Source organism: Anoplophora glabripennis, unplaced genomic scaffold (genome assembly GCF_000390285.2).
Source record: "Anoplophora glabripennis isolate ALB-LARVAE unplaced genomic scaffold, Agla_2.0 scaffold53, whole genome shotgun sequence".
In the NCBI taxonomy this organism is placed as follows: Eukaryota; Metazoa; Arthropoda; class Insecta; order Coleoptera; family Cerambycidae; genus Anoplophora; species Anoplophora glabripennis.
The window spans coordinates 662240-675843 of NW_019416376.1; the positions used below are offsets into that span (position 1 = coordinate 662240).

Below are 13604 nucleotides of genomic sequence, written 5' to 3' on the forward strand. Positions count from 1 at the left end.
AATTTAATAGTGCCGTCACTCAATGATTTAATATAAGGATTTTTGTAAAGTTTTGGTAGTACATAACTAGTTTAGTGTTAGTAAAATATTTAAGGTGGCTTGATTTGTTCATTTTTCATTTTCTGTTTAGTTATATTAATAATTTTTTATTGTACTTGAGATATAACCTTTAAAATATGTTATATATTAAATGTCTACAAAGCTCACACAACTCTGCGGACTATAGATCCCATTCAGTATTAAAGTATACCTACAATATCTAGTAAAGATCATTCAGTAAGTGTTGAGCAATGATATTTAAGATATAATTTACTTTGTAGTCTACATCTCACCCACCCCCAAAACATAGATAGACTACTCAAGTAGCTAAATCGGTTTTCTCATTTAGGTCATACTAATGACAACTGATATGTCTACATCTGCTAATGAATAAACTTAGCTGTTTACTTGATATTGCAAGTGTAGTTCAATGCTAGGCAGAGCTGTAGTCGTTTCCCCAATATCATTAATTATAATCAAGTAGTTACAATTTTTTTATGTTTCTGTAACATCTTATTGTACAAATTTACTTGGTGTTATTTTTAATACCAACTTGTATTTGAGGTGCAATTTATTTGTGTAAAATGAGTGCTTTTTTTCCAAAATGATCAACGAATTAATATACTTAAATAAGAAATTAGTGTACCTGCACATTTAAACAAACGAAAAAGCATTTTGACTTTAATTCAGAATTCTGTATTTTAATCAAGAACCTAACTAAAGTGATATTGAATTGAAAACAGAATAATAATTACAAAGAGAATAAATTGATTTGAGGTAGACGTTATGCAACCAACAATACACTTAAAGGAAATGTTGGTGGTGTCACAGTTCTTATCAAATATAATTACATTGTAATATTTGTGGAAACTGTTTCAGTTATTTTTTAATACAGCACATTTAAATACGTAATTAATTTGCTTTGTTGCGTTCACCGCTGTAGCTATATTAGTGGTAAATTGGAAAAAGTAGACAATTTGTTGCAAGCATCGGTGGTTCAGTGGTAGAATGCTCGCCTGCCACGCGGGCGGCCCGGGTTCGATTCCCGGCCGATGCATAACTTTTTAAAAATTTTTATATTGAAAAATTCTAATTACGATATTTAACAAAGTTTACGTGTTCTGTAAATTTATTTTTTATTTTTATAATATTCAGAAAACTAGTAAAAGATTGAACTATTTTCAATCAAACTTTTCATATGTTGACATAAAAATGAACGAAGTCAGTTTTTCTTAATTAATAGATACTGAATATTATTCTACAAATTTAAAATTTAATACATCAATCCCACGTTTACTAATTTTCTGTATGAAAGGTTCTGTGTCACCTTTTTTACAAAATATATTGCTATGGCTGTCTATTAAGCAATAATAACTTACAATGTTCTAACTTCATATAATAAAATTTTACCATACCGTTAGACAAGTACAGTTACGAAAGTAACACCTTGGTTTTAATAAGCCATACATGTATCAGATTATTGAAAGTTTATTATACTTGTTATTGTATTTATTTTTAATTCTTACCCATGGGTCATATTCTATTCTATTCTAAATGGGTAGCTGTTATTCTACTACAATAATATTGTTCTTTACGTTGCTATCAAAAAGGCATGCAAGCAAAAATAATAAAAGACGTAAATTTTTTACAAAATAATCGTATAAATGGTTTTATTTTAATGACATTCCCTCTGTAACATTTATATAAGATACCTTATTGATGTTATATTTGACATCTAAGAATAAAGGGGCATGTTCGTTCTGTTGGAAGCAGTTGCGTTGTTGCCAAATTGCTACTTTGCATATCACAGGAAACTATATTTTTAACTTATTGATTTAACTCTTTCTTACAATAGTGATTGTGATATTCTCAATACTAAAAGGTCTAACTAAAAAAGTATGCGGCAAGTATCTGCATTAGAAAGAGTTAGTGTTAAAGTTGTTTGATAAATTATGTAAGTGTTTGTGTTTTGCATTTTATATTTTTTAAGTAATATATCTCAAAAATTGTTTGTAGGTAAGTTGATATATCACATTTTCCAAACATATGCGTCCGGAAAGTATTTATTCTGAAGAAAATAATTAAAATTACTCAGCTGCATTGGTCACATTCGACTTACCACCAAATTTCAGTGGCATTTCGGGTCGTTTCAATTTAAAAACCTGTTAATTTTTATTTAACCGCCAAACAAGCGAGTAGGATCAGTTATTTATGCCCTGCAATGCCAGTAAATAAATTAAGTTGTATTTCGTTTGTAACGACCAGTTAAAATATCATTTAATTTTATGTTGCCTTACAGTTATGAGGATAATTATGCAGGTCATAAACTTTTGAGGGTTACTTAAGTGATTGTTGGTATTCCTTTTATATCTCGATGGTACATTGCGCCCATGTCGAAAAACCCCAGGTGCTAATTAAAACGTAAAATTAATTATTTATTGCAGAGACTGTAAAAATAAGCCTTTGACTAACTTGTTTTTAAGGGCAAGCAATAGGTACACCCAACAAAATTTGTCAAAGCTTCTGTTCACCGAAAGAAAACGTATCTTTCAAACTTAAATATTCTTATTATTATTCATTCAATCACAACAGCAACGAAAACGCCAGACCGCGAATAACTTTATTATCGTGAGAATGTAGAACTGAGACCACATCATAAATATCACAATAACTAAATCTTGCGGCTCTTGCTTTTGATTTACTACGGCCATTTTGATTTATCACGTACTCCATCCTAACAAGATCCATTTAGCACAAGACCAGAACCACTTTTTCCGAGCAAATAGAATAATAAAACGAAAAAAGCTCGGTCGCGAAATATATCGCGACGGCAACGGTTATTGCTAAATGTATGTAGCGAGCAATACCGAGTAACAGAACAAAAATACCGTGTAACTTCATCAGGAGCAACTGGAACCAATATATCTCGGGCGCTACCTGCATAATGGTGTAAAACAGGATTCGCGGTAACATTACGTACGCACAAATTGTACTAGTTTGCCATGCAAACCAGAGCGCGGCGATTTTTGCTGAACCTGGACGATAACAACGCCTCGTTCATCACCAAGTGGTTCCGTGTATCTACACGGTGTCCTCGAAAGAGATTTTGACATTACTTGAACTCCTGTGACCTTCGCAATACGTCCTTGTCATGTTAAAAGTGGCATCAGAAGCAGCAATATATCGCAAGTCTATTTAACGCAATGTTATATCCTAAGAGGTTCAAGGGAGTAAAGGTAGCAAAGACTGTCTTAGCAAAGGCTGCCGTTTACAAGTAACCCTAGCCTTCCTCTAGCGACTCCGTGTAGCAAATACGGGACGGATTAGTCGATCTTATTTAATATACTCTTATAGCTTGGAAAATCCGTCCAAAAAACCAGCTACTTGATCTGTTATTTTCTTTTCCACTTACTATCAATTTAACAATTTGATTTAATTCTACTTTGGAACCTCTACGCTCTTCTCGTGATTTCGCGCGTTATTAAAAGTATGGGTTTCTACGCTGGCGCTGGCGCCCAGACGCAATAGATGACGAAATATGATATGAGATGATGAAATATTGCTAAATTTCTCCGAAAAACAACGCCATACCTACTTGAGAGCCATTCACTCTCTGATAAATTAGTGTTGACTGAAATATTTTACTTTTTGGCCCCTCCGTTCCGAGAACTAACAAATAAAATACCACGCGTTCCAGCTTTTGTTACAGGCATTGTCGAAACCATGAGAGTTGCACTAACAAAAATTTGGACAGGACATAGCTAACACAATGCGAAACATTGCCTTTATGTTAAAAATGTTGTCACCGCCGTTCTTGGTGATGAAAATTCAAAATATTTAGAATTATTCAATTTTCTTGGCTGAAAACATACATGTAGGTACTAATGTGATGTGAACATGAGAAACATACTGAAGCAGCGGCTCACGCATGTCTCGCCTGACCCGCTTGATACGCCATTGAATTGTGGCTCTCTCTGACAGCATTAGTTATTAATTTATACAGTTATTTAAAAAGGTTTATCCTCCACATCGAATCAAAAAGGAAGTATGAATGTGTCAAGATAAGCAACTATTAAAAAAATTTTAATTTTATCTAGGGATCTAAAAAATGTTTAACACATCGAAGAAACCTTATCGATTATATTTTATATTATATCTAACACCTCGTTTTTGCGTTTATATTATAAATATTAATGTTCATTATAACCAACTAAATATTTTATCACATGTACCATAAAAGTGTCTATATATTTTGTAAGCTAGACGCAAGCGATTGATTTAAATCTGTTATAGTTCATGTTGATTGTTATCAGCTCGAAATTATTCGGATTCCACAGTTGTATTCATTTATTAACGAATACCTTAACACTTTAATTTATTGAAAACCTCCCGGTAATAAAATCTGTAACGGTATTTCTGGAAAGCCTCACGTAGTGAGTGTGATAGTGAGATCGCTATCATTTTTTTAATCTGGTTCAAAACGAGCAGCGCCAATCAGTGAACAGATAATTAAGTTATAATTTTACACAGGATAGTCAGCTAAGTCTTTAATGTCCTGTAATGTCAATAGAAACCTACTACGTTGGTTTCTATTGAAATTAATTTGAATATAAAAAATGCCAAGACATAGTAGATTCACCAGAATTTTCTTCCAATGAACTATAGGTACATAAAAACAGCAATGATTTTTATTCGATTAAGACATCTTTTCCGCAGTGTCGCATCACAAGTAGCGTTGACACGGGCCCCTAACAAATTTTTAATTGGCAATAAAACTTAAAATTTATTGGTCGGGCAATGTTTTTGGCAATAAAGATTTTATTATTTTTGTCACTATCAATTGTACCGAATATACTACCCTGTCACATTCATTTGGACTTTCTAGAGTCTGATTTACAATAATAAAATTGTTTGAGTTAATATCGAAGTAAGTCACCTAAGGTCAGTTGAAAGAACTGCCAATATATACTTCGTAAACACATAACTTATCTATTAACAGTTGTATTCGAATTCTAAGAAATTAAAAGTACATTTGTGTGTTAATTTCATTTCCAAACAACAAAAACATATTGTTTATGTCGCTTTTGTGGGACACATTTCTTAGTAAGCAACAGTAACACAGTAGGAGATACTGTATAAAATATATGCTTGTGACGTACTTCTTTTCATATTCAAAAAGTGCAATGTTGTGGACCGGTTCACATAACATTTAAAATAATTTATTTTCTAAGAGTGCCAAGAAAAAAACAGTAATATATTATAGATCATAAAATGAATATGAATAACAGAAGTTCAAAAATATTGGGATATAAAAGTTAATAAATGAATTGAGATTCCAGAACAAACTGCTACTGGTATATTTCCTATTTTTTTAAAGATTCGCAGCTACTTTTAGCTCGAGAACAAACACCTTTGAAGAAAAGTACCACTCAGACTTTATTCTACTAATTAAGTATAAATATACACAGGGATACTACAAGTAAAAATAATCTTCACCATTATCTAAACGATGTCTGGAATCGTTGCCAGTATTGTTTACCTTCATTCACTTAATACTCAGAATCAGCAAAGTAAAAATAAAAGGCATTCTCTATTTGTAGTTGAACGTACGTATGGTACTATAGCCATTAAGAATATTTTTAAATTTATTATTGTTTATTCATTATTTTATAAGAAACAGCAAGAAGAAAGTTGCTTTATTGTTTGTTTTCTTATTTGTCTTGACAGTCTTTATTAGAGAGTTCTGGGACGAGGCAAAATATAAACAATATTTGCAGCTCATTGAATTACCATGTCGCCTTCATCTTCCACATTGAGCTAGATTTACATTTAAGATGGTTGAAACAGAGTCATGAAAACTCATTGCCTCTATTTTTTCTTTCTTTTATTGTGATTTAACTCACTTCCAAATCGCATGTCCGCTTTGCTAAATTTAGGTTCAACCAAGACTCGCGCTAATAAAATATAATATCGACTGACCAGGAAGGAAAATAAATCCGAAATTAAGGTGCTATTATTCGCATTCTTCGCGGCATATGCAGATTAACATAAGTGCATATTGTGAACAAAGGCAATAAAATATTTTCGCAGGCCATTGTGATACGGAGATTTAGTAAATATGAAAGAAGCAACTCGTTAAATAGGAATAATAATGGCGGATAACGGGACAGCATCTTACGTGAAATCAATTACGTTTTTACTGTTACGGTTTTCCTTTTTGATAATGACTCATACATTTTTGACAATTAATACGGAAAAATAAACTGATTTATAACAATGCCAGATATGGACAGGATAATAATATACTCTTTATTGCTACCTTAGGGCCCACTATCTGTGCGATGTCCAACGGCAATCTTGTGTTATTTGCATGGTAAAACCGCGTAAAGAAAATAATTTTTCAGGCTTACATACGTTTATGTTTATTACAGATAAGCAGTTTTCATAGAATGGGATTTATAGATAGAATTAATTGTGGCCTTTCAAGTTCATTTTTAAATAATGTCACTGAAATAATCTAGTGATATTGAACATTACTATGCTTATATGTCTTTTTTATAACCCGTTCCAGAAGGAAAATGCTAGATATCTATTAGGTTCGTGTTGTCAACTGTAATACAAACAAAATTTGAGTGTATGTATAGTTTTATATGTATTCAATGTATACAGGAATGTATGAAGAATGTTACAAATATTTGTAGAAAAATTCGGATTTAACATAGCGTTTCATTTCTTGAACGGAATTAGGCGAAGAATAAAATTAAATTTCTCCTGCTTTTAGAAAGGACAGTAAAAATATAAATATTTCACGTAACATGTGATAGACCATCGGCGCTTTATTACACTGTATACATATATTTTTTAAGGAACTGGTAGTTTTGAAACAAATATGTTTGTAGTTTATAATGAACTGTAAGAGACATTGTAGCTAAAGTCCGAGATAATAAATATCAAAACTATAAAAGATTTGAATTAAATTATATATAGTATTTACAAATAATATAAATTCTAAGAAAAATTATAGATAACAGCAAATATTTTACATAATTTGACGAAAGTATATGCATTTGAATAGAATAAAATAACATTTACAGCATATAACTCCATTTAAAACTGCTCATTTGATCCAAATACTTGTTTTTCAGTGTATTTCAGTGTTTATTTATTAGTTTTTTTATTTATTTAGTTTTCTGTTAATCTCAAAACGATAATTTAATAAAATTTAAGAAAGTGAAATGGGTAATGAATGAGATGACGTATATGAAAACAGATTTATTAAAAAAATATTGCACAAAGTCAGATACATTTGGTAAATAATTATAGTACAAAAAAAAACAAGAATATTATTCGTATTAAAAGTACGTTGAGACGAAAATAGGACGAAATTCCCTAACACAATTAGCAAATATTTGACATCTTAAGGTAACAGGGCAACAGGTTACTAATAAATCGACTCAATTTTTAATATATGCTATGGTAGGTATATACAAGTAGACGATATTTAAGAATATTTTCAATTCAAATATATTACCTGTCCATATTACCAAGGATGTCAAACTTGAAGATTTGCCATTTATAATAAATATATATAAAATTACAAAAAAAAACAAACTTATAATAGAACTAAGGAACGATATATTTTATTAATAAATAAAACAAACCAAAAATAAATAACAGCCTTAAATAACTATAAAATTCATAAAAAATATTGCACATTAAAATTATATATCTTTATACGCTATTTACTGTGAAAATAAAATGACGTCATTAATTGACAATTAAATATTAATTATTTACGTTGATGTAAAGCGTAAAAATGTGTTTATCTTTTTTAAATTTTACGAAATAGGTCCATACACCGTAAAATCTTCTAATTAGTAATTGGCATTATGTCGTCACTCTATTTCCTGGGAAAATAGACTACTCACAATTTAATACTGTTCAAAAGCTATAAACAGAATAAATTGCACATTCCCATTCCACCATATCTCTCTGATATATTACCTGTACAAACTTATAAGTAATATTGCACATACGAAACATTTTTAAAGTCTACTAAATACAAACAAAATAATTCCAATCCAATCCAATTGGAAAAATTTCAGTAGTCTTTTACAAGTTGCTGCTTCTGAAATAATGTGTTCTACAAAACAGTACAGTGTCTTAGAAAACAAAACATTTTGAAGTAGAGCTAAAAAATTTGTTATTAAAATAGATTTTAATTTGTCATCACAATTTTTCCTCCGACTATTTGTAAAATCAATGAATAAGTATAGAAACAAAACTAGCAGCTTATAACTGTTACAATATGTTAAAAAAAACGTTATTGCATTGAATTTTGTGAACAGAAAACATTAGATTCTAATAAAATGGAAAGCTCGTACTGTATCTGAGTATAGAAGATGCGAGTAACTATTCTTTATAAATAATATCTATCACAAACTAACATAAACATCTGTATAAAAATTATATCACAATGAATTTCTCTACCTAAGTATGCTAAACCTAGTAGTTACCCCTTATACCTAAAGGGTGGATATGCAAAATTGCACCATACGATTTTCAGGTATGTTTTCCATTTAATATACACGTCTCGGTAGATCCACCCTTCAAAACAGGATTTTTGAAGCGCACTGAAGAAATAACATTAAAATGCGAACTAGGCAAAATGATTAAAAAACTTCAAGTTCCAGATACAGCCACACTAAAATTGAAACAATCTCATCTTGGTACCACTGAAACTTAAAATTTTTCAATTACCTTAAGCTCACTTCTACAAAAACACTACTATTAAAAATATCAACATAAAATATTGCACATGATATTCTTAACTACTAATATTGCACAAATAAGTGTTTCCCGACCTGATGGAAATAACACGAACTGTTATTTTCGAATAAATAAAATAAATTAAATAAATAAAAGCAAGTACTTTGATAAATTATTTATAGGTTGGCACGTTTTAGGAATACTTGCGATAAAATGGGCATGCCAGCTTCTGCTTCTAAGCGCCTTATAGCGATATTTTTTGTAATATAAAGGTATCTATTTTACTACTGTTTTATTGCTAGATCCACTCTCTGCATTTTTATTAAACGATGATCTGCATAACTTCGATGTATTCTCAACTGCATAACGTAAAAAAAGATACTTGTAAAGGTTGTAAATTCACGTTTGTGAAATATTTAATATATTTAAGCAATAAATATCAATATTAATTAATGTGTGGATTTTTTAAGTACACTATAACGGCATATGATGTTTATGTAAACGAAAAACTGAAATTTGTATGCAGTTTAATTAGTATTAGTTATTCAAATTGTTAATCTCAAAGACCAAAATATACTATATGGGATTTAAATATATTTTAATTGGTGAATAATTTACGAAAACTGTGTTTACGATCGCTTTAAACCAAGTAGGTAAACAGTAAAGAATTTAGATTTCGTAACAAACCGAATATATTGTACGGATTATGAAAAATAGATAACGTAGGCATCCAAAATTTTCAGAAATGAACTTATGTTTTAAATATTCCATAATTATTTGAATCTTTTAGATTGTTTTAGAATGAATAAACATGGTTTCAGCAAACGACAAATCTAATCAGTTTTAATATTTTTAGGAGTTTATTTTTTTGCAAGTTAAGACTAAGCAAGTTATTTTTATACAGTCACTAATAAAGCATGTCAAATTTAATAATTTCTAGAGAAAAATGCCGAATGGCATAATTCCTCGAAATTTCGAAAAAAGAAATAAATTGTTTATTATTTACTTTCTCACATACCAATTCGTTAAATCTTTAATATAACAGATTATGAATAAACCTGTATATTATTATTTATTTTTACTATTTTCATTGCCTACTGACGATTTTTTTATAATTTAGCTCATGAACTTCATAAAAAATCAAAATAAAGCATCTGATGAAGTCATATAAGTATGCTCTTTAACACCACCAACTAGATATGCTGAAAAGTAACTTAAAAGACAAACTATTAACTAAAAACTAATAACATTGTAGAAGACAACTACTCTGCTGATTAAAGCCACTGTATCTAGTAATAAGCATTTATAAAAAATAATAAAACTAATCTATCCATTTCTATTAACATGAATGAGCTATGTTTACTTGATATTACGGCCGATATTATGAGAGTCGTCTTTGGAGTTGCTTGTCAGCATACTTGGATGTCGATGTCAAAGACCATGGGTATATAACTTCATCATATTAAAAAAATAACATTAAATAGAATAGAGACAATATTTGAAATTAGTTAAACTTTCTATAAAAGTTTTTAGTGTGAAATACATGTTTAAATAAATATTTGTTCATAAAAATTCCTTTGGCAATAATAAAAATAAATAATTCTTTAGAGATTTAGTTACACAAAAACTCCTTTGGTAATAATATCAACAAATAACTTTTTATAGGTTTACAAATAGTTCGGTAAGTAAAAAACGTCAGTGATAAAAACTTTGTTAGACTGTTGCTACTATTTCGTATTACTTTTTAAACAAAAACATTTTTTTTTAAGTAATTAATTGTAATTATGTATGTATTAATTATAATGATTGTCAAACTAATATAATTATACCTTACTGTTGACATTATACAACAATTAATCAAATTTGAAATTATTTTTCTTTAAATTTATTGCTCTATATTATTTTAACTGATGCAAGTATTTCAGAAGCTGCTGATTCCGTCGTTAACGGTATAATTTGGAAAATTAATGACAGTGTTGATAATTTTTTCTACACTGGGGAAAACTTACTACAAACATACCCAAAACGTGCGCCCACACCAAACTAATCCCTCTGCAACAACTCATGTAAAGCAGCGATGTACGTCTGGGCCATCTGCAGCGTCTCAAACTTGGACAACTTCCTGTCGTTCCCCAAACTCGGCACCACGTCCCTAAGCCTATCGAAGGCGTCGTTCAAACTGTTCATCCTCCTCCTCTCGCGCGCGTTAGCCGCCAACCTCCTCTTCCTCATGACCTCCAGCCCCGCCTGGGGCTGCGCACTCTTCCTACCACCCTCCTTCTTGTACTTACTCTCGCTGTAGTACCCCTGCCTGCCATAGGCGGACATGGAGCTGGAAGAATCCAGCCTCTGGGACTTGTACTTACAGTCGTACTTGTTGTAGATGTTGTTGTTCTCTCCATAGTAGTCCTGGCTGGATCCCCAACTGTCCTGCCTGTTGTAGTAGTTGGGGGTGTACGGCTGAGACGACATTCCCGGATCCGAAGATGTGGACAAGGGACTGGAAACTGTTAAGCCGTAGTGGCTGTCAGGGGTGGATACCCTGGGCGACAAGCACCCGTCTGATGCAGTTTCAGTTGTGTGATGCTGCAGGAACATATTTCCCTGATCAGGCAATGAACCATAGCTTTGACTTCGGTCACATGAGCGGCTTCTTTTGTACCAACGAACAATTAATTCTACCTGTAACGATCTAATCGCGTAAGTGATGGCATCGATGCTTATAATTCGCCTGAAAAACTAGCTCTATAATTCACAGCGACTATTCCTTCAGCGGCAGCACTAGTCGCCATGATTTGCGACGCTACTTGATGAATTTTTCATGAAGCAGCATCTTTTGGTACACCTCATAAACCGGCCCCTTTCCGAATCGGCGCTTCCGGTAGCGACACTAGATGCCGGAAGAGAAAGTCTGGAACCGTCCACTGCGCACTGTTTGTAGAACGTGTCCTATTAAGCGAAGAAGTCGTGTGTCTTCTGCGTCTATGTCGACGACGCGTGTTGGACACCCGCGCGTGAGGGAACTTTCTCGAGGAGTCAGGATGTACCTGTGTCTTGATGTTAACTGAAGATGACTGGAGCGTGCTTGCTGTTAAATCAAAGAAGTGGTAGCCGTGTAACGGCCCAGGTCTCTTCAGTGCTCCACGGCCAGTGTCGAGGTGATGACGGCCGATCATTTGTCGATGGTCAATGGTAGGAGCCCGTCGCCTCGGTAGCAGCACAGGGGCGACTGATGAAAATCGTTTTTTAAAGACTTAAAAATTTTAAAAAACGCTAACAAAGAGATGACTTTTAATAAAGCCTGGTTAGACAGAACTAGTATATAATTAAATTGGAAATAAGGGTGGAATCCTGTTGATTGTCCATAGTTGTCCTCGTTGGCCACTGGGTGGGGTTGGTCTCCAGCTCCGACAATTAAATTTTTGCCTTCCTATACAGGGAGATTTACGAATGGCGACCAAAAATGGAACCTTGTATTCATCGATGAATTTTTAGGGGAATATTTCCTATAAACTTTTTATCTAGGACGCTTCGTTAAAAAGATACAGGGTGTTGAACTTCAAAAAACATTTTCAATTTTTTGAAATAATTTAAAAACTAGTAAGTAAAATAATTTAAAATTGGGCACATGTATTTATATAAACATTGTCCAAAATCTGAGGACTTTTCCTAAAATTTACATGCTCCAGTGGCGGAGATACAGGGTATCGGTGGCGTATATTTCTAAATAAAATAGTACGCCAATGCTTTACGGTAACAACCATGATATTTTCGGATTCGTCTTTCAATGTTCTAGAAATTAATACTCTCTTATGTTTTTCGGAAAAAGTCTGATTTTCGACTAAATTTTAAAAAATCAACTGAACTTCTACTTAAATGATATGACAGGCACTAATCATTCGTTTATTTGTTCGAATAAAGAAATTAATAACATTAGTCATCATTTTAATGATTTTATTTGATTATATACTCAAAAATACTTCCATTTCCACGAACACAGGCGTGACATCTTTTTGGTAACGAAAATGTAATTTGTTCGAAATTTATTGTTGCTTGAATCTGATGAAAAACATTCTTTCTTCTAACTCCTGAGAATATCAAAGTTATTATCGCAGCCTACTATGTAATTTTAAATCGCATTTTATTCGAATGTCGAAGTTCGTTTTTTAAGTTTTACTCCACAATCAGACTTTTTTTCGAAATACGTAATGTGTATAAAATTGAAAGACGAATCCGAAAATATCACGGTTGCTACCGAAAAATATGCCACCGATACCCTGTATCTCCGCCACTGGAGCATGTAAATTTTAGGAAAAGCCCTCAGATTTTGGACAATGTTTATATAAATACGTGTGCCCAATTTCAAATTATTTCACTAACTAGTTTTTAAATTATCTAGAAAAATCAAAAATATTTTTTGAAGTTTAACATCCTGTATTTTTTTTAACGAAGCGCCCTAGATAAAAACTTAGCAAAGACTCCCCTTAAAATTCACCAAAGAATAAGGTTTCATTTTTGGTCACCATTTGTGAATCACCCTGTATATGAAAAAATTGGAAAGATACAATTTTACGAAATTTTTGTGCTTTATTTCGGTAATTAAATTATTTCATAAATTTCTGAGAATATTTTTTTCTACTTGATATCCGAGAGAAATGTAAAAAAAAATCTCAATTTTTGATTTAATGGTCGTCAAAGGGTTTCAGGTCAATAAGTTGTGTTTCATTAAGGTTACCCGTGCTTCACCATACGAATATGGCAATATTTGCTTGTCAGTCGCCTGTATTTGCTTGTCC

General features: G+C 31.9%; 1 protein-coding gene and 1 non-coding gene across 2 annotated transcripts; one reads left to right on the top strand and one right to left on the bottom strand.

Annotated features, from left to right (window-relative positions):
* Nucleotides 1–1025: 1025 nt before the first annotated feature.
* Trnag-gcc lies at nucleotides 1026–1096 on the top strand. Its single transcript has one exon. It is a non-coding gene; the product is annotated as a tRNA-Gly (tRNA).
* Nucleotides 1097–10851: 9755 nt separating this feature from the next.
* On the bottom strand, nucleotides 10852–11406 carry LOC108905527 (basic helix-loop-helix transcription factor amos-like). Its single transcript, XM_018708412.1, has one exon. The coding sequence runs from the start codon at nucleotides 11404–11406 to the stop codon at nucleotides 10852–10854; it is 555 nt and encodes a 184-aa protein (XP_018563928.1).
* Between the last annotated feature and the right edge of the window lie 2198 nt (nucleotides 11407–13604).

Bases quoted from the DNA above. Each gene is read 5' to 3' on its own strand.
- LOC108905527 (XM_018708412.1), bottom strand. From the start codon at position 11,406: ATGTTCCTGCAGCATCACACAACTGAAACTGCATCAGACGGGTGCTTG.